The 21,679-nt window shown below is 46.3% G+C and overlaps 1 protein-coding gene across 10 annotated transcripts in view; it reads left to right on the top strand.

The window, feature by feature from the left end:
• CDH23 (cadherin related 23) overlaps positions 1-21,679 on the top strand; it is a 522,984-nt gene that overhangs the window by 24,484 nt on the left and 476,821 nt on the right. For all 10 annotated transcript variants that reach the window (XM_073353546.2, XM_073353545.2, XM_073353547.2 and 7 more), the window contains exons 2-3: positions 5,650-5,721; positions 19,307-19,384. In XM_073353546.2, the coding sequence (XP_073209647.2) occupies positions 5,655-5,721; positions 19,307-19,384 (145 nt within the window). In that variant the 5' untranslated portion in view covers positions 5,650-5,654. The remainder of the gene's footprint in view (positions 1-5,649; positions 5,722-19,306; positions 19,385-21,679) is intronic.

Below are 21,679 nucleotides of genomic sequence, written 5' to 3'. Positions count from 1 at the left end.
ACTGCAGAGCAGATCTCACTTAAGAAGAGCTGTGCCTAACTGATGGGTGAGGAGAACTAAGTGGCTAATTAAGCCATCAGGCAGATGGTACAAAAGGCACAGGAAGGAAGTGGAATGGGAAGAAGCAGATTGCTTTCCCCTGCTTGTCTCAGGAGCTGAGGACTCCCGGGGGCTGTAGGTATAAAGCTCTATAGCGTACCAGGGTCATGGGAATCCACACGGTAAACAAACTGCATGGGGTGTTTTACCAGCAAAAAGGTCTCTGAGCTGTGTGTGTGGACTTGAGCAGAGGCAGGAGTGAGCAGGCCCTGCCACATGGTTTAAGACTTCTGTGTCATGGGGTGGTTTGTTGTAGGTCTTGTCTAGCTTGTTTTTCCTGGTTGACTCCATGGGGGCTGAACTGGTAAGAAATACCATGTAAGTGAAACCTGATGAATTGAGAGAAGGAATTTATTTATATTCGAACACGTCAGGCTTTTGTTAATATCTATAACTCAGACGACTGAAACATTTGGGGAAAATACTAGTTTCTTTAAGATTCAACATCCCTACTCCTTCAGTTAAAGGCTGAGAACTCTCAGTTCACATCTGAGACCTCCACTGAGGTTCATGATTTCAAAAGGTTACATTTTAGAAAATAAAAAAGGCAGAATTTATCACAGTTTTTTCCTGAAGAAACTTTTCAGATTTACTTTAAATATCATAACTAAGCACCAATTCCCCCTCACCTCCAAACACACATGGATATATCAGTTTCTTTTTCTTTGCAAATCACCTTTAAATATTTCTTAATGATGAATGAGTTCAGAGATCTAGAGGGCCTCTCCACCAAGAGTATAACAACATTAATTTTAAGTTCATTCTGACACCTCCCTTACATAAAATAAATAAACAACATCTAGTTAGTGATTACTGTGAAGAAATATTTGCCTTGTTACCATCAACATAAAATGATCTCCCAACACCCGGCATCTGCCCCCTTACTGCAGAGGTAAGTTTAGAATGGAGATTTATCCTCACAAGGAAAGAACAAGGCTATGAGCACACTACCATTATGTTGGTATAACTTGCGTCACTCAGGGGGGTGAATAAGTCTGAGCAGTGTAAGTTACGCTGACCTAAGCACCGGCGTGGACAGCGCTATGGTGGTGAGAGAGCTTCTATCACTGTCCTAGCAACTGCTGCGTGCAGGGGCTGGAGTCATTGAGTTGATAGGAGAGCTCTCTCCTGTCAGTTTACAGCGTCTACATTAGCAGCTCTACAGCACCACAGCTGCGCTGCTGTAAGCTCTGTCGCGTCGCCATAGCCTGAGTGGGCCACCCTGGAGAATGTCTAAGGGCTTGATCCCAGTCAGGGCAGTGAAGTTAACAGAGGTCTTTCCATTGACTTTGATGGGATTTGGATCAGGCCCTAATTCTCTTGGGTCATCTGGTCTGGTGCCCGGGAGCCAGTGCAGTGTTGCTGCCTATAGAATATCCTTGAGTGATCTAGTTTTATGAATCAGATAATGGTGTATCCATCACTTCCCTTGGAGGGGACCTATTCTACTCATTTGTTTGATAGGGAGCACTTCCAGTTCTAATAGTGGTGAGTTGGCCTCACAAGTTTTGGCTTTTCAGATTAGGTTGGATCCTTTAGCAAACTATCTGGACCCTTTTAGTTCTGTTCCGGTGGGCTGGAAATTTCCAAACAATAGCCTCCCAATGGTTTCTCAGCTTCCATTCCCAGCTGGGCAGGTGAATGAAAAATGGGAAAATCAATAAATGAACGCTTACATACCTTTCCATTTTTAAATTAATGTTGGTGCCCAAACCTTCCTTACTACTGGGCGCAAACCATCTCTTGCTCATTTTCATTGTGTTATTTCTAGTCTCCTTTGGTCTCTGTTGTGATGCAACTTTAGAGAAGGAGAAGGGAGGATGCTCTTTGGCTGAGGGTGTGTGAATATTATCCTGGAAACTTTCATCACAGATGAGGGAAAAGAGCATAAAGGTTGCTCCACAATCAAGAGAGAGCCCCGAGTATGTTCATAACTCTGACTGCTTACAACCTGGGTTGAAGGTGCTGACCATGGAGCTGTTCCTGGCTGACCTTTAGCAGGACCACAACAGAAGGCCCTCTTATTGCATTGTGATCACACTCTGCCCTCCCCTTCCCCCTCACCACTCCTGAGTTAGAAGCCTTGCTGGATTCCACGTGAGTTCACCTCCTCCTTGGTCACAGCAGCAGGTTTGAAAAAGCAGCAATACTGGGGGAAAGGATTCAGATGTACAGGATTAGTGAGAGTGGGGGAATTTGCACCTTGCATTCCCTGGCTCTTCCATTCCTAAAGACCATGTATGATGAGAAGAGGAAGTTCTTTGTTCTGTGATGGGCTAAATAGATGGGCAATAGCAGTGGAAGTTGCTCAGTGGATTTGATCCTGGAAGACACTGAGCACTTTGGTGGCAATTGAGAAAGGAGCACATAAGCACACGCTTAACTTTATGCACATGAGCAGCCCTTGGGAAGTGAAGCATGTGCTTAAGTGAGTTCTTGTACCATGCAGGATTGAGTTCAATGACTTGTTGTGTAGGAAATCTTCCCAGAATTCAAGTAGGACGGAGACTTTTAGGGCCTTCACAGCTTGAGGCACAAGTTATGTCAATTTTGGCAAGATGGTGGAACCCCCACCACCTCCCCCCCATAGCAAGTAACTTGATGATGATAATATAGATTCATTTGCACATACACTGAGCTGTCGTTATGAGGTGAGGTGGCACAAACCAAATGCTGATATACAGTCCTGGAGCGAGGTGGGGGGGAGAGAGAGCGCCTCTATATGATAAGAGGTGCCATCTTACAGATAAGTCATTAAAGTAAGGTCCTGTCTGCCTGTTTGTGGTGGTTGCAGTCCAAGTGGGAGTTCCTCATATCAAAGCACTTCATCCAGGATCCACTGCTTTATTAATTTGCCCCCTGAGCACAACAGGTGTTACATGAAATGAAGTTTAGCGCATTTTAGTAGCTGTATACATGCTTTTGTGTCAAGCTCCAATTATTGGACCGGATCCTCTGCTAGCACAAGCCAGTGTAGCTCTGTTGAAGACAGTGGGGAATGCTGATTTACAACAGCTGAGGATCTTGGCCTTAATTTTACAGCATCAGAAATGTGGTCAGTGATTTACAGATAGTCCCCATATATGACTGATCTATCCCCACCCACTTAGACTAAGGCCCCCAGTCCCTCTGAGGAGAATCCTACCCATGCTGAATCAGCGGGACTCCATGGAGGCTTGAGTCTGCCTGATCAGATTGTTTGCAGGATGTAAGACACAAGACAAGACACAACAAGAGATCATAACAAAGGAAGGAGTGGTCATGTGGGATAGAGATGAGAATGGTTACAAATAAGATCACTTGATTGTTACATGTACATTTTGTTTTTTTTCTGTTTAAATGTCTATACATACACACATACTCTCTGTGTGTGCATAATACCTGCATAATGTATACTTGCCTCCAGGACAGTATATATTTTACCATCAATCATATAATTTGATTTTATTTTGATTTCATTTTAAAATACAAATTTTCTGTGGTTTGGAGATTTTTGAGGTTTTTTTTCTCCTTGTCTCTTTTTTATTTAATCATCCAAAAACAATATAAGCATCTGACTGTTCTAACCATTTCTGTTTGCATTTTTAATTCTGTGGCTTCATTGTAAGAAGCCATGTGCTCTGTTAATACTAGCCTGGGAAATTCTAGAAGCTAAGTGGGGTGCTAGAGTGCTTATTTGCATGCTAATGTATTCAGTGTTCTTCCAGCTCATAACTATTTCACAGCAGTGCTGGTGTTTGAGAGCTTTGGATGTGCTCATGTGTTTTCAGTTATTTTCTACATTGTACTTCTAAATTCCTAGTGAATTTTTAGCGATTCCAGTCCTGATCTCCCACGCCGTTCTGCCAGTACAACTTGATAATTCACTGCTATACCAATCCTGGGTTCCCATACCGCACTGCCAACACAACTTTAATCCTGACCTCCAGCATTTCACTGCTGTCCCAATCATCTCCCTCCTAACAACGTGTCCTGTGCATCTCAGCCCAGACATGCAGCACCCCTGCTGCGCCAGTCCGGAGTCTGGAGAGCTGTCTTCTGAGTAGACACTGCTGATCATGCTGAACTGTGTCATGATTCTTATGATCTGAGTAAACATCCACTGGAGACTAAGAATAAAACATTGCTCTTGTTTTGATTTGTGACATGAGCAGTCATTTGACCCTGGTTTCCAGCTACAATGGGACAAATTCTTCCCTGGTGTAATTCCATTGACTTCATGGAATTAAATTAGGGATGACTCTGACCCAATTATTTTAACCCTTTGATTCCCACACCTGGTTTGTATGTCGATGTGCAAGGCAGGGGAGGAATGAGGTCTGCCATAGACACAGTTGTATGGCATACAGTCATAAGACTACATACCTGTAATACTTCTAGACGTACCCTGATTGGATCAAGACAATTAAGAGTAGTAAAGACATTCTTTTTGTCCTAATGCTATTCAGATGCACATTGTCAACTGAAATTTGGAATTTGAAAAGTAATGGCTTGTCAATCACAGTGGAATTTTGTAAAGAATGCAGGTTCTGGACTACCTGGAGCAGGAAGGTGCTAATCGCTCTCTTTGGCTCTAGCGAGCCTGTCCCTGGAATACAGGGTTTTGTTCAGGTCACCTCAGAGAGATTCCAATAATTATTATGAATATCTAATGAAGCAAGGTTAAAAGAGCTAAATATAGTTTGGGATACTGAAGGGAGACATGATGACTGTATGTGAAGAATTTAAAACCAAAGAGGGAGAGGAGTGGTTTAGAATAATCCAAAGGGCTATAAATAGGAGTAATGAAATTTAAAATGGGCAAACGAAAATTGTCTGGGCATCAGGAAAGATTTTCCTAACAGCAAGATATCAGATTGGGGGCGGGGGGTTGGAGGGAGGGAATCTCCCGAAGGAAATAGCTAAAGTCCCATCTCTTGGGACATGTACAGTTGCTTTTAATGAAATATTAAACTGTAGGGTCCAATCCTGCATAGCCAGAGTTATGGACTAGATAATCTGATGTAGGTCTCTTGTATCTCTAATTTCCATGAAGCTGTGTAATTTAGCATTATGGACCTGATCAGTACTTACTGTGGCTTATAGATATCTCTGTTCACATCATCTGAATGCCCACCAAGAGGCATCCTTCTGCTTCCTGTGCCCAAACAACATGTCACCACGCACTGCCAGCTTTAACCAGTTTCTTGGGTGAGGTTGGTGGTGGCTGCAGGCTGGGCAGCAGGAACTGTCACATGGTATTTTTCATGGACTGACTGTATTTCTCTCTCTGTCTCCCCATACTTGTTGCATGGGGTGAAGGCTGAGACTTTCAGGGGTTTCCCATCTCCTAATAGAATGACCCTGGTTTATCTCCTTCAGCCAATATGTTTTGGACTTGCTGCCTAGGTGTGTGATAATTGTGTTTGCCATGTCATTGCTGTAACCCATGTTGGGAAGGGATTTCCCCCCCCTCCACCTTAGCTGCACAAATGTGCTTTGGGGGAAAGATGTCACCCACAGAATTGATGAACTTGAAATATTAAATTTGCCTCTCCTCTTCTTTGTCAGCAACCATGAAGTGTCGCTTTGCTGCCAGCAACTTTCTGCACTCCCTCTTGGTCTTGGAGCTCATCTGTTTGGGTAAGTAAAGTTTCTCTCTGTTCAGTTATCCTTTCCTTTTCCCTGACCCATATTTCTATTTCAAGCTTTGTGGTAGCACTGAAACAGCTTAACAGTTGCGTGTCTGGGGGTTTATCTCTGGGGGTACAAAGGCTTCGTCTTTCTACTGAGTATGTGCTCTCTCTAGCCAGCTATACTGTGATTGAAACTATTGTTAGATAGATGCCTTTGAGAAAAGTCACAGAATAAACCAGCTACCACTCCAGAAAATGGGGGCTGGGCAGTACGTAGATGCTAAGCGCTGTGGGGCAGGGACTGTCTTATGTGTTTATATGCATAGTATGATGGGGCCCGGCTCTGTGATTGGGGTCCCTAGGCACTACCATAGGAATATAATTGTTATATTGGTAGAGATCAGTTCTGATTGAGTCTGTCAGTTGTTGATAGTTGATGCTTATCTGCCAACAGGGTCTGCTGTCACAGTAGTCCTAAAAGAGAATCAGGACCTTCAGTTTTCTCAGTTTCACACTGTGATATGTTAGATTGAGAGAAGGAAATATGTTCCCTTATGAAAATAAGACCTACTTAGAAACTACATGCAGTGTGTACCTTGTTTGTTGCTTATTGTTCTGCTGGAAGGTTTTGGATGAGGAGTCAAAATCCTTGCAGACTTTCACGCATTACAGATGCATGGAGCCCTGAGCAGATGCAAAATTTGTATCCACATCCGATCCGCAAAAATGGCCCATGGCTATAAAGTGGCTACCCAAGGATTTGCAGGGCTCTACAGGTACGTGCCAAACCAGCTGGCAGCTCCTGGGGGCAGTTTTTTGTACCAGTGTTGGTAGTGGGTGTTTTCTGTCTGTTCATGCACTGTGGACCAACTACATCCCAAATACTGTATGCTATTCTGTCATAGCCTCCCGCTGACCAGTTTTCAGATTTAGAGGGCAGCACTAAGGATATGTCTGCACAGGGATAAACAACCTGCGGCCGGCCTGTCTGCTGACTCTGGCTCGTGGGGCTGAAAAATTGCCATGTAGCTGTTTGGGCTCAGGCTGGAGTCTGAGCTCAGAGATCCCGCCAGGGTGGAGGGGCCCAGAGCTCAGCTCCAGCAATTTTTAGGCCCTGTGAGCACGAGTTTACTGTGGGGCTTTAACCCCTAAATGGCACTAGAAAGAACTGTAGGTTAAATCCTTCATCATCTGGCATGTGGGAGGGTGTTAAGTTAATACCCATTGCCTGCCAGCGTGAGGCATGATGCAAGACAATAAGCTGAGCAACATGACCATGGCCATTCATGCTTAAGGAGGGAACAACATGGCCATTCATGCTTAAGGAGGGAACTTTGGCTAGGGTGGTGAGAGCTCCCCCATAGATTTCAGTCTGTTTTACCCAGGGGCTGTCGTGCTTCAGCGGGCACACCCTCACTCCGGAGTGGTTCTCCTTGGACACGCCACACACGTTTGGTAGCCAGAGTGTGCTGGCAGCAGAACTCAGGCTGGATGCAGAGCACCTGAGGATCTGGCCCGCTGACTTCATCTTTTGTGAAACAACCTTGCAAGCGGTTTTACATCTCTAACATTCAACAAACCAAAGTGCTGAGACAAATAAGCGAGGTGACACCCTGCCACAGGGTGATTGGCCCTTTTAAGAGGGAGCAGGGCCTACTGCCCTTGTGGTTCATCCTGACTGTCCCCCAACTAGGCTGACGAGAGTGCACCTAGGTTCTGTCGGAGGAGACTAGGAGAGTCTGAGTCCGAGAGGAGTCCGAGGTAGGAGAGACCTGTCTGAGTGCAGACCTAGAGAATCAGGAAGTGGTAGGTGAGAGCTGCTGGCGTAGGAAAGGACAGAAGAGCAGCAGAGAGCTGTCAAGAGGTGCTTGGGAGAAAGCTCCAGGGGACCCAAGAGAGAGGATTTCTAGTGAGAACTGGAAAAGAGCTGCTGTTTGCAACTGACCAAATTTGGAACCTGACAAGCAGCAGGCTTGGGCAGTGGCCCTCTGGGAAAAGGGAAGATTCAGCTTGGCCAGGGGAAGCTGAGCCCAGAAGCAAGAGGGTTGTTGCTGGAGGATGGATCCCCAGTGCAGGCACAGAAATGACAGGCAGGGAGGCCAGGGTAGTGCAACACTGCAGGAAGGGGAGCCCTCTGGGCAAAGACCTAAGTGGGGACCTGCAGGAAGAGCCTGGGAACAAGAGCTTGGTCTAATAGGGATGTTCCCTGAGCCAGGGTTGGAGACTCAGGCCGGGAGGCCTGGGGAGTGGAGCACTAGGGAGAGCTCATTGCAGGGAGGTAGTGGTAGAAGAGTCAGGCGATTGGTCCCTCTCAGCAGGAAGCCTGGAGCGTGGGGCCCGGGAACAAAATACTGCTATTGACTCTTGGATGGGCCATTTGGAGGCCATGACTGGGGCGAGGCATGGAAAATCTGCCATGTTTGTATCTGCTTACTGTGGGAGTTGGAGAGTGGTTTTACTACAAGGGAATTACTGCACTTGTGTATACGAATAAATTATGCCCAGAAGCAGGCTTTGTGTCAAACACAGAGAGACTATGTTCCTTCTGTGGACAGACAAAAAGGGAAACTGAGGCTGGGTGCACATGTCATTCTGCAGCCAGCCTCTATAGGGTGCTACCAGCAGGGCTGCCCTCCTTAAGGACCCAGACTATAAGATCATGTCCCTCTGACTGCTGTCTTGTTTTTCTCCTGCACTTCATCTCCAGCATGATTTTAGTAGCTCCTCGCCTCACGATTTCCTAGAGTTGGGATTAAAGGGATTACAAACTTTCGGATTGTGCACAGCATGAGTTCTAGCTCCCCATTCTCAAAAGAGTGCCCACTAAAAGCTTCTGAGACCTGAAGGAGCAGTGAGACAAGGAATGTGGAGGAGGAGGCTCAAGAAATACAGGAACTGCTCCCCTACCTCAACCAATTTGAGGAATCTGGAGGTGCACCTCTGGGAGCCTCTCGTTCTGTCCAGTAGAGGGCAGTGGTACACACACCTAGACCTAGAGGGACTGGGCTTTCTCTGGTCCTCTCTTTAATCCCAATGCAGCCAGTTGTGCTAGAACGGTTATCAGTATGATAAGTATCCCTTTAGCCTTGTGTTTCTCGAAAGTTAATATCACTGACTGTGTAGTACATATCTAATACTAAAGCAATATTATCAGGATGGAGGCAATACCACTGGCACTGATCACTAAATTGCCTTTCATTTCAGTGTATAGTCTCTGAACATCACATCTTCTACCTTCCTGAATAGCCACATGATCTACCTGCATGCTCCTGCACCGCAGGGTTTGTTAACAATACTGTAAGAAACACATCTCAAAAGGGAGCACGCACAATGTGGGAGATTCCCCCATCACCTCCCCCCCGCAAATTAAATTCAAGACCATTAATGCTCCCCCACCCTGCTTTTTCGGAAGGGGGCTGCTGGGAGTGGAGGATGATTTAAGTGAGGGAAGGGACGTCTAGCTGAAGCCAGCAGTGGTGGAAATCTCTAACATACTCAAGTAGGAAGGTTAGCTCAAACGTTTCAAATGTGGATACCTAAATACAGGCACTTACCCCTATATGTAAAGACTTAAATATGTGGCATGATTACCAGAGGTGCCCAGCCCCCACAAATTGTCCTAGCAGACAAGCGTTCACATCACAAAAAGATGCTCCTAAAAGGACCAATAAACAGGTTTCCGCCCAGCAAAATTCTCAGCCCCCTTTCCCAATTTCCTACTGTGACAACCGTCACCTTAATCGTAACTGGGAACCTCCAGAGAAACAAGCAGAAGCCTCTACAGCCTGAAGCAACGCATTAAGCCCCAGAGCTGGGACTGTAACAGACTCCTGTCCTCTGTGGATCAGGCCCAGAGGGGAATGTGTGGTACCCAGTGAACATTAGCATGCCTGCTAACTTCTAGAAATTCCAGACTGTCCCTTAGCAGGGCAGAAATGGGAGAGGTTTGGGGGTAGCATTGGCTTTCTCACTTCTGGTCCAGACTGAGAGTTTTTAGCCAGGAAGCCTTTCTTTAATGGTGTTACAAATGGTGTTGTCCCGTCTAAACTAGGAAATAATTCATCTTCAACCCCAGTGGAGGAGGGGCTGGAGGAAATCACTCTCCAGTAACAACACTTGTTAGCAACAGAGGAGCGTTTTCCTTGGGTAGATAGAGTCAAAAGCCTTTTCCAGTAGGAAGGGCACAGGGCCTCCAAGTTAGCCATTAGTTCTCATCTGTCCCTGATGATCTTGCGGTAGGTAAACACTGTGCTGAGGGAGTGTGCGTGGAAGGGAAAATACTGTTTCTTCCTTATGATGTTTCTTTGTCTGTACAGCAGGATTAAACGGTGAGTAAATAAAACTTAAAGGAAATTAAAACAAGCAGACAAAAGGCTAATATGTAAAGTGGACGTCAACAGTAGCTACACAAGAGTGGGAACATTACCAGTACACGTGGCAGCACTTTCTTCTCACTGTTTAAGTAGACTTCAGCAAGAAGATTATTAAACAAATTGTTTAATATATTCCATGCAGTAACATCCATTCCTTAACTGTGAAACAGCTTTATAATCCCAACGGGACATTTACAGGTTCCTGTAAACCTCACAGCAAGTAAAGGAGACTACTCTGCTGTGGACCCCCCTGAAATCCTCCTCTCTCCTGCTAAGCTAATGACGTTAGCAGCAGTTTGGCTCATTTCTCACATGCACAAGAACGGTTAGTGATAAAGTGTCGACAAGATCAGCAGCCGCCCTCTAAAATACCCACCTGGCAGAACTCCCACGTGGCAAGGTAACAATGTAACACAATGCAGATCCCAGGCAACATGAGAAGGCTCCCAAGCGTCACAACAAGGCTTAGCTTTTCAAGCAAGTTATTTTTGCCTGTACTTAAACAGGGCCCATGTGGTAGCCAGAAAAGCAGAGTGGTAGTGTCCAACTTTTTGGGAATGCTGATGTGTCGTCAATGCTGGGGATATAGGAGAAGCAGCTCCCTTTCCTCCCTAGTGTATTGTTGTGTCTGGAGGCTCAGTGGCTCTAATGTTGCTGCTTAGAATAAGCTTGTTGTGATCTCTGTATCGTCATGTCAGGCATAGGTGCTGGAATTAGGGGTGCCGAAGGTGCTACTGCACCCCCTGGCTTGTAGTGGTTTCCATTATATACAGGGTTTACAGTTTGGTTCAATGGCTCTCAGCACCCCCACAATACAAATTGTCCCAGCACCTCTGATGTCATGAGCCTGCTGCAAATGGTACAGGGTCATGTCAGACTCAGAGAAGTTTCAAACGGCTGCTTATCTGTTGTAAAAGCGTATCGTGCCACCCCAGAAAAATTGGATTGGTGCAGGAATAATTGGTGGGGTGGAAACTCTTTGTATGGGGGTTTGTTTGCCTGTATGTGACTCTGAGAAACAACAGCAAGCATGTCTCCCTTTGATAACACTACACACTTAAAGTAACTGTTGTTTCCCCACTAAGACATAGTAGCAAAAATATGAGCTACATACTTGGCCCAGATTAAGTCCCCTTTGTGCCACTCCAGTGAGGATTTAAAGCTGACCTAAAGGGAAAGACCAGGTTTCCCTCAGGAGCATAAAGCCTGCATAGTTGCCTGACACCTGCTTCCTTTCACATTGGGGACATGCAAGGGCATGGCCTGGGAGGGGAGAAGGGATGGTCAGGAGTGCAGTCCCTGCCAGCCGTTCCTGCTAAGTAGAATGTTCCCTAGATCAGGGGTTCTCAATCTTTTTCTTTCTGAGGCCTCCAACATGCTAGAAAAACTCCACAGCCCACCCATGGCACAACAATTGTTTTTCTACCTATAAAAACCAGGGCCGACGTTACGGGGTAGCAAGCAGGGCAATTGTCAGTGGCCCCATGCCACAGAGGGCCCCACGAAGTTAAATTTGTCAGGCTTTGGCTTCAGCCCCTGGTGGTGGGGCTTGGGGCCCTGGGCTTCTGCCCCACAAGCAGGGCTTCGACTTTCCACCCTGGGCCCCAGCATGTCTAATGCTGGCCCTGCTTGGCAGACCCCCTGAAACGTGCTCACAGTCGTCCAGAGGCCCGGGAACCCTGGTTGAGAACTGCTGCCCTAGATGGCTCTAACATGCCCTGGGGGCCTGTTTATCTTCTGGCTGGCCCCAGTATTTAGGGGAATGGAAAGGTGCTTTACAGCCACCTTTGCTGCCTTCTCCTGAGCGCTGTGCCTACCATGAGCAGCTGAGAATCGAGCCTATATGTATATATTTAAATTGATTCCAAATGGTTTCCGGATGACTCCTGTTCCTCAGGCTCTGTATCTCTGACCTACATTTATTTGTATTCCAAATCCGCCCCCGCCCCTCCCAGCACTTCTTTTTCCTTCTCATCTGAATTTTGACAGCCCATCTTCTTGGGGACAGCCATCATGTCAGAGACACAACTCGCTCTTTACACTGGGATGCACAGAAGAAGAGAGAAGTCATGTTTCAGGACCCCACCTCCTTGCCCCTGTTCTGTCTATCCCAGGTGCCTATCCCTGGGGTATCTAAGCACCATAGCTGGATCACGGATGGTCTGTGATCTGACAGATCAAATACATCAAACATCCTGATACAGCTGGTTTAGAAGCTGTAACCATGATTTCTAATGTACTGTATAATATAAATAAGGCATCATGAGAATCAAGACGAGTCTGCTCTACAAAGCCAAGGCCGCTCAGTCTTTAGAAAAAACTGCCCACTAGGGGCTTGAAATGAAATGCCTGTTATTCAGAGGTCTGCTTTGTATGTGGCAGGTGATCTCAGAAAGCAGCTGCCCAGCAGGGCGTGCAGAGACTTTAGTGGTCGATTATCGGCAAGTACTTTCAACTACTATTTTAAAAAATTGCCTGGCCACAGAGAAGGTCTTTTTGGTCTTGTGAATTTTATCTTCCACCTCGTAACCTCCCACCCTGGAACACCAATCAGTGCGCGCTGACTTCCAACCCTCCGGAAGAGTAATTAGCATTGAATGAACCATTTTGTCTGTGTGTGTTGTTATTTTTCCAGGTGCTTAGTACTGGAGTTCTCAAGGCACTTCACAAGTACTGATCCTGTAACCCTCCCTATGCTCCTGTGAGGTAGCCATGGGAAAAGCATTATCCCTATTTTAGGGAGAGAGTAAGTGACACAGGAGGTGTCTGTGGGAGCCCAGATGAGTGAGTACGTAGGTTTCCCAACTCCATTCCTGTATGCTAAATGCTTGATGCCCCTTAGGTTACTTTTGTTTCCGTATTTCTAGAGGGTGAATTTTGGCACTTTGGAAAGTGTGCATCCAAAAGCACCAGCTAGGACCAGGCACATCAAAGCTTCCAACACAGATCTCTGAGCTGCTGGGACAATTTTTGTACCAGGGGTGCTGAGAGCCTTTGAACTAAACTGTAAACCCTGTATATAATGCAAACTACTTCAAGCACCTGTAAGCACCTATAAGATCTCTGCCCCTTCACTTCATTGCAGCCCTTGGCTGGGAGCCTCTCCCAAGCTGTCTGTCTGTCATGCTCACTTGTGCGGGGATGTCAGACACTTGGGAATAGACTGAAAGCACCAAACTTGTTTTGGCTGGTGTGACAACCTGAATTTGAATCCAGTCTTCAAAGAGGTAAAACACTGATGTTAGCTATTGCCCCCAATCCCTTCTCCACTCTATATCTTTAAGCTGTGAGTGCTAAATCCTCCTCTTTGCCCATTTTTCTTCCCTGTTATAAGTTTGTGACCTTAAGGCTGCTAAGGCTTTTTGTTTTCCTGCCAGTTCTCTCTCACTACAGGTTTTGGCAGCTTGGCAATACATCACTTTCCTGCAGACACATGATTGTGAGCTTTTCTCACTCCAGTTGCCCCTTTGCCCTTTACTTCCAATGCTAGCAATTCACCATTCACTGCTATAAACATCCCCAAACTCAGAAACTGAAATCAGTGCACCTTGTTCAAGCTACTTGGTCCTTCCCAGAATCATTATTTCTGGCTTTCTTTTCCTTTTAGTTTTTGCTGTGTAATGAACCAACAGCAGAGGGCAACAAAAATGATTAGGGGGCTGGAGCACATGATTTATGAGGAGAGGCTGAGGGAACTGGGATTATTTAGTCTGCAGAAGAGAAGAGTGAGGGGGGATTTGATAGCTGCTTTCAACTACCTGAAAGGGGGTTCCAAAGAGGATGGATCTAGACTGTTCTCAGTGGTAGCAGATGACAGAACAAGGAGCAATGGTCTCAAGTTACAGTGGGGGAGGTTTAGGTTGGATATTAGGAAAAACTTTTTCACTAGGAGGGTGGTGAAGCACTGGAATGGGTTACCTAGGGAGGTGATGGAATCTCCTTCCTTAGAGGTTTTTAAGGTCAGGTTGACAAAGCCTTGGCTGGGATGATTTAGTTGGAGATTGGTCCTGCTTTGAGCAGGGGTTTGGACTAGATGACCTCCTGAGGTCCCTTCCAACCCTGATATTCTATGATCCTATGAAACCAGTACTTCTCTCTGGTTAAGTGGCAACCCTTCCCTGCTCCTTCCTATCTTCTCCACCAGGCTAAGGCCAGCATCTGTGTCAGTCAGCCAACCTCTTCTACTGGCAGGACAGAGTACCCAGTATTTATACCTCCTACTCCTATCAACACTTCATGGATGTTGTTGTAAGCTCACAAACTATGACATCACTACTGATCAGCCAATGGAAAGACTTGATCTAGGGTAGCCACCTGAGGTGAGAACCAAGATACTAGTTGGGGAGAGATAAATGTTTCCTTGTAACTGGTTTCACAGGTATTTTGGGAGCATGTAGGAGCAGTGTAATGAGGATCCTGTCTCCCTCTGGTGGCTGGCCCTAGTGACTCTATAGCTGCTACTCATAGCTAACGGAGTTCTCAGTAGTAGAGCCCTGTGAGGTGGTGGTTTATTTTGTTTGTTTTTTGGAGTGAGACTGCAGTGCTGACGATCCTAGGTTCAGTCCCCACTGACTGTGGTGGCTGTCAGTGTAGCAGGCATTGTTTGTTGCGAGAGCACCAGGGAACAACAGATACTTCAGCTGTAGAATGTCTCTAGTACAGATCAGCCATCGAGAGGTGGGCCCGTGGAGATAAGGAGCTGGGGTGGTTGGGGGAAATGGAGGCCATGAGCCTCCAAGTTCAGAGTCATGCAAATGTATAAGGGATCTAAGCACACAGCTCTCCTTTCATCCTGTGTGTGCAGCTAGCATAGAGCCTGGAGGTTTCTCCCTTAAGAATGAGTCCTATCAAATTTGAGATTAAATGAATACATTTCTATAGAAACTTATTCGAGTTCCATGGAAAATACTTACAGTAAGGATATTCTTCTCTGTTACTTACATAGGGTTTTTGTAACTGTCCTGTAGAATTTTATAGCAGAGTCACTTCTCTACAGAGTTGTTCAAAAACCCTATAGAAAAGGTATAATTGTTTTATTACCTTATACTTTTCCCTAAGGGACATCCAGGAGGAAGGTGAAGCCAAGAAAAGTGCAGAAAGGTGAATTTGGTGCACAAGCAGGACGCTCTTGTCTCAAAATGAGTGTGGCCTTGCTAGTCCATGCAACTAGAGGGCATTAATGATCCTTGGGTGGCAACTGAGTGTGTTGAAACGTCCCCCGCTGCCAGGATGCTGGGATGCTAGTGAACAGAGTGTTGAGGAAGCAGGCAAGAGCTAGGAAAGAAAGTGTAAGCTGTTGATAAGCTTTGCAGGAAGACGGTTCTTCACAGCCATTCTCTGCTGAATTAGCAGTTGGCTTGTTGGAGAGTGGAAATTCTGTTCCTCTTCTCAATTTCGTTGTCACTATCATCTGACAATGAAATGCCCATAATTTCATGGTATTCTTTCTTGAGTTTTCCAGCAAAGAAATATCAATCCCCAAAGGTGAACTCTCCAGGCCTGGCTTTTTTGGGTGCCTGATGGCTAGGCTCTAGTCTGCAGGCTCCAACGTGCTCCTGAGACGTATGCTTCTGTCTATCCACCTGTCTCAGATATACACAGCCAGGATTTGATGGGCTCAGCATGGCTGTCAAGGCAACCTCCCTGTTGGTTTCTCTTTAGCCAGCCGGCCCTATGTTCTTCTGAATGCAAGCTCCTGCCTGTGGGGTCCTCCCTAGGAAGGCATGGAGAGCTTGTATTTAACACTACAAAATTATTTTTATTTAAACCTGATATAAGTTTAACACAGCAGCCACCAGGGCCTGGTGTTTACTGCAGCACCCTGCATTCCAGTTCCCTGCCTTGCAGCTCCTTACAGGGTTGCCAACTCTTGTGGTTTTGTCACAAGGCTTACCTTCCTTAAAGCCTCAGCTCCTGGAGTCATGGCACTAGTGAGAATTTCAGCTTTCCTTTTTTAAGCCCCCTCCTCTTGCAAAACAACAACAAAAGAATCTTTCTAGCCCTCCCGGTCAAGGAGGAGAGTTTGAAAATGTGGACCCCTAAAGGTTCAAACACCAGAAGGCAAATAAAACATCCTTAAACATATTATTTACAAAAATCTCATGATTTTGGGGTGTCTGACTCATGATTTTTGAATACCTGGCATTAGCAATACTGCTTACGCAATGTGGCTACTTCACACATTCACAAATTCATATTTCAGCATGGAATTGACTGGGACCATGCAAAACTAATGGGCCGTGGGGCAGAGGACAGTGCAGGAAATTCAAAGGCAGGGGAACTATTCAAAGGCACTATGACCCATCCTCCAGCACTTCCTCACCAGTCTTTAGCTGCTGTTCGATAAGACCTAGTTTCAGTGTGTAAAGTGACTTTGAGGGAAATCTCTATTACTTTGTTTTCCAATAGTGCCTGAAGACCCTAACCAAGATACAGGCCCTGATGTGCTAGGTGGCCCTGAAGAGCTTTCAGAATAAACAGGCAAAGTAGTAAAACGAAAGTATAATTGTTCCTGTTTTTAAAGATGGGGAGCTGAGGCACAGAGAGAGTGATGGATAGGAGGTTATACAGGCAGTCTGTGCACAGCCAGGAAATTGAACCCAGACCTGTTCCGTCTCAATCCTGGGCCATGCTCATCCTTCCCCCTGGATGGCATCTGTGGCATTTCCTTGGCTTTTCTAATAGGGCTGGGCTAACGTTTGAGGTAATGATCTGGACTGGCTGAGTTGGCCCCTGCTGGTTTGGTAATTGCCTCCGGGTCAGACTGCACTGTGCTCCAAGAGGCAGCCGGACATTGTATACAGAACCTGACTCCTGCAGTCACTCACCCCTGCTTTCCAGGTGAGCCAGAAACTGGAACCCACAGAAATCAGACGCAAAACACTTCTGACAGGCCAATTAAAATCTCCACTTCCCTTGTTCAATAGTGTTTGCTGTCTGGCAGTTAAACTGCATCTTTTAATAAGTGAGTGTACTGGCTATTTCAGCCCTGGCTGGAAATCAAGGGAAACCCATCTGTCAAATGCACTAGGCCCTCTTGGAAACCTGCTGCACTTCTCTCCTGCCACCTTGCATCCCACCTCTGCCCTTGCTCCCATGATAAATCCGCAATAGTTAATCTTTCCCACTGCTTGGGCAGCAGTTGTTGGTCCACATGGTTTGGCCTGAACTTTCTCAGAGCTAATGAGCCTCAGCCCATGGGGTGGCAACCACTATGGTTCTGGGGACGGGCACACGTGCTCTCAGCCTCGCTCTCACAAAGTAAACAGGGAGTTGAAATAACTGAGCTTCATTATTAAAGGCGAAAGGAGGCAATTATAACGGCGCGAAGGGGGGAAAGTGGTGCTTTGGCAGCATTAAGGCTGATGAGGCAAAAGGCTCTCAGCCATGGGAACAATGCAAGAGGTTAATCATGCGCGAAAACAATAATTGCTGTCTCCCACCCCTGTGCTTCTGCTCGCGCCGCCTTCACCCTGCAGAAAGGCCCTGGTCACTGGCTGCATTCTGAGTCTCGGCCTCTGCGCCCCTCTTAAATCAATCTGGTCTGAGTCAGCAGCAGCGCAGTGACAGGTTTGGGCTGCGAGGGTGTTCTTCCCTCTGTTTTGTTCCGGGCTGCTTTAGTGCTTTATCTACCCTGCATCCTCATCCGAGCCCCCAGGGCAGGGGAGAGACGCAACTGAATCAAAAGACTCCTGGCCCACTTCATGTCCTTACCATCCCTTCCTCTCCTGTCATTAATTTCCTCTGCATGGTGCCTCAGGGTCTATCTACACTCCAGATACTACACCTGCAGCTACATGGCTACAGTGTAGACACTACAGCGACGGAAGGGTTTTCTCTGCGGCTGTAGTAAATCCACCTCTCCGAGAGGTGGCAACTAGGTCTAAGGAAGCTGCTTCTACAGTAGGAGTTAGGTTGACCTAATTACATCGCACAGGGCATTGACATTTTTCACAGCCCTGAGCAATGTAGCTAGGTCAAGGTAAGTTTTAGGTGTAGACTAGGCTTAAGTATCTCTGCAGTTCCCCCTGTTGGGATAGCTGAACACCCTGTGTGTAAAATGAAGCTTCCCACTTTGTTGAGCAGCTTCTGGTTCAGACATGGAACCATGAAAACCAATTCAATAATGGGCCCTATTTGTTTCTCAGGAATGAGACAGTGTAACCCTAGAGAGACATGGTGGGTGAGGCAGTCTCTTTTATTGGACCAATTTCTGTTGGTTGAGCTTACACAGGTAGAGTACCCTGTTAACGCCTCTGCAGTCATAAAACCCATAAATCCAGTGCCTCTGTTCAGCCCATGATTTTTTGTGCCTAGCAGAATAATAAATGTAAGCTCCCAGGCTCATCTTTTGAAAGTATTGTGTTGGTTTCCTTTGAGGATGGGGACTGAGAGGTCAGATATAGAGTGATCTGTGTCCTATGACTGCAGAGGTGTTAACGGGGCACTCTACCGTGAATGGTCCCTTACAGTATGTGCTAACTACTTATGCTAAAAGAACAGGAGTACTTGTGGCACCTTAGAGACGAACACATTTATTTGAGCATAAGCTTTCGTGAGCTACAGCTTATGCGCAAATAAATTTGTTAGTCTCTAAGGTGCCACAAGTACTCCTGTTCTTTTTGCGAATACAGACTAACATGGCTGCTACTCTGAAACCTGTACTTATGCTAAACAATCTGCTTCCCCTTGCATTTAGCATCCGATGAAGTGAGCTGTAGCTCACAAAAGCTAATGCTCAAATAAATTTGCATTTAGCTGTGACTCTGGGGGTACCTTTCCCAGACCTGACCAGAGAGCTCGGTGTAAGCTCGAAAGCTTGTCTCTCTCACCAACAGAAGTTGGTGCAATAAAAGATATTACCTCACCCACCTTTCCTTTCTAATATCCTGGGGCCACCATGGCTACAGCTACACTGCAAATTTGTTAGTCTCTAAGGTACCACAAGTACTCCTCGTTCTTTTTACTGCATACAGTGTGACCCTGTCTGCTATACAGGCAGTTGGGTGAGGAATGGGACCAGGTGAGTCCCTCAAGCTGTGCTGATTTAAGGCACAGGAAGACTGAATGACTTGCTGCCAGCCTCGAGGAGAGTTAGGGCTGACCCCAGGGCACTGCCAGCTGTTTGTTCCAAGCACTCCTCTACCACAACCTCCTTCCAATCAAATGAAATAGGATAAAATAAATTAAAAACCTTATTTTTCTTCTTCATCCTTTCAGGTCTGAGCAATCGGCTGCCGTACTTCATCAACTATTTCTTTGACACGTACCTGCTGATCAATGAGGATACTCCCGTGGGTGAGTGCGCCTCACTTACGTTAATGAGCAGATTGCATTGTGTTTCCAGGCCTGTTTGGGGTGTGTGAAAGCGACAGGGGAGGGAGGAGGAGGAGGAGCACAGAATGGCTAACAGGCATCCATCACATGGGCTATGAAGTGTGTTTGAAGTTGCCCAACTGGGGAAAAGATCCAGACCACCTGGGACAATGGAACTTTTTTCAAAAGAAAAGAAGTGGGGGAAAATATGCAGCATTCCCTTGGGAAGTGTGTGATGTCTGTTTGATTAAGCTATCGATTCAGGGTACCAAACTGTGTGGCTCATCCTCCACCAGATCCTGTGTGCCTTCTCTCCTGTAGGGAAGCTGGATTGGCTTTATATGCAAACAAGGGAGGAGGGGGATGCCTTTCTGCCCTGAAATCTTCCAGAGCAAGGATCTGATCTTGGAAAAAGTGCTGAATGCCCTCCACTCTCAAAGTGGCATCGCCCAGGGAGAGCTCAGTACAGTACTCTGACAGGCCAAGCCGCAGCAGCGAGCTCGGGACACTTGGGGGCCCAGTTCTTTGTTGCCCAGCAACATGTTTAGTCACTTGCACCATTGCACAGTGTAAACTGTTACCAGACCAGAAGGATAGTGTCTGACACCCACTTTGCACCAGCTTAGGTGGAGGGCAACAGAGGATCGGAGTCCTGGGTGCTAGTGAGAGTTATCTAAAGGCATTAGGGGATGGAAATAGACTCTTAAATAAAATTGTAGCTCATAACTAGAACCACTCTGAGAGGGGCCAGAGGAGGAAAAATTACCCACGGAAATGGGTTGTAGCCTAGTTGCACTTTATACTAAAATAATGTTGTGTACTATACAAACTGCATGTGTGGTCTCAGATTGCCTCAGTCTCTCTCTCTTATTTTGGCTGGCTTTCCATAGATAGTACAGTAAAATAAATGTGAGTGCCTAGCACAATGGGGTCCTGGTTCATGAGTAAGGATTCTAGGTGCTGTTGTAATACAATCAATTTAAAATTTTTAAGATGATGTTTAAAAAAAGTGAACGGTACAGAGTTTAAGCGTAGAAGTTTCTGGTAATCGGGGAATAACATACAGATTATCAAGGGGTGCGAAGTTCAGTTTAAGATCGGATGGCATAAGGAATACATAGTCTGCAATATCCCCAATTGGGGGTAAAAAGTTATCGGGTGAAAGTACAGACATTGAGATATGAGGGTATGTTGTTCATATAATGGCTATGTTCAGGTGTGGAGTATAGTGAGTTGATACGATGATGAGGATGGATTGACCCTCATTTGGTGAGATTTAACGTTCAGTGAGTTTATGGTTCCAGTTCATATGGTCCAAAGGAAAAAGTCTCTTGGTCCCTTTCTCATAGTGGATGCACGATGTCGCTCTGGCTCATGCCTCCTGGTACTGTTGGTGGCCGGTGATGTGTTCGATGTAGATGTCCCTGGACCACTGGATGGTGTCTGAGACCATGAGGCGCCTCATGAGCTGTGCGTAGCGTCGACCGATCCTGCAGGTCCGCAGCACACGCTCGTTGCAGGGGTCCCAAGCGCCCAGGGCTCTGACGATCAGGGCATCCATCTGCACCTCGTAGCCCTTCGCTCTCAGGGTGTTGGCCAGGGGCGCATACTTTTCCAGCTTATGAGCTTGGGCTTCGCAAAAGGCCGGGGTCCTGTTCTCAAAGGAGATTGTGATGTCGACGAGGATGATCTTTTTCTGAGCCTTGTCAGTGACGACGATGTCAGGTCGCAGCTGGCTGTCGGTACTAATAAGCCAATACTTCCCCTGGGCTTCTTGTCACTTGTTGCCTACTTCCCTCTCCTTTCCTGCTTCCCATTGCAGCAAGTAAACAAATCCTAGAAGCTTTCACAGAAGCAGTTACAAGAAATTGAGGTGGGGGAATGAGAGAGAGAGACATTAGTTAGGTCAGGGAGGTTAGAAGAAGTGTAAAGTCTGTGAGAGGCTTTTTTTGGACAGTAGTAACTCCCTTCCCCCACTCCCCAAATGTGCACGTGCACACCCAGTCACTCAATCTGGCTGCCAGAGTCAGTCACGAAAGAGGTGAGAGTTTGGGTAGAGAAGAGATTTTTTTTGTATAGTGCCCTTGGAAAAAACTGGCAATTTTTTGATTGACAGATGTAGCTTTTTATTTTATTTATTTGTTTTGCTAGTGATCAGTTTTAGTAAATGTAGAAATTGATCGGGGCTTTCTTGGCCTCTTTCCAGGCTCTCAGTCCATTAAACTTGTGCTCTTCAATCAGGGCTGGTGGCTGGCTTTTAATGCTGAAGAAATTGAT

Source organism: Lepidochelys kempii, chromosome 7, assembly GCF_965140285.1.
Source record: "Lepidochelys kempii isolate rLepKem1 chromosome 7, rLepKem1.hap1, whole genome shotgun sequence".
NCBI classification, from domain to species: Eukaryota; Metazoa; Chordata; order Testudines; family Cheloniidae; genus Lepidochelys; species Lepidochelys kempii.
Note: the sequence above shows the minus strand (reverse complement) of the source record. Positions and strands in the feature narration are given on the sequence as shown.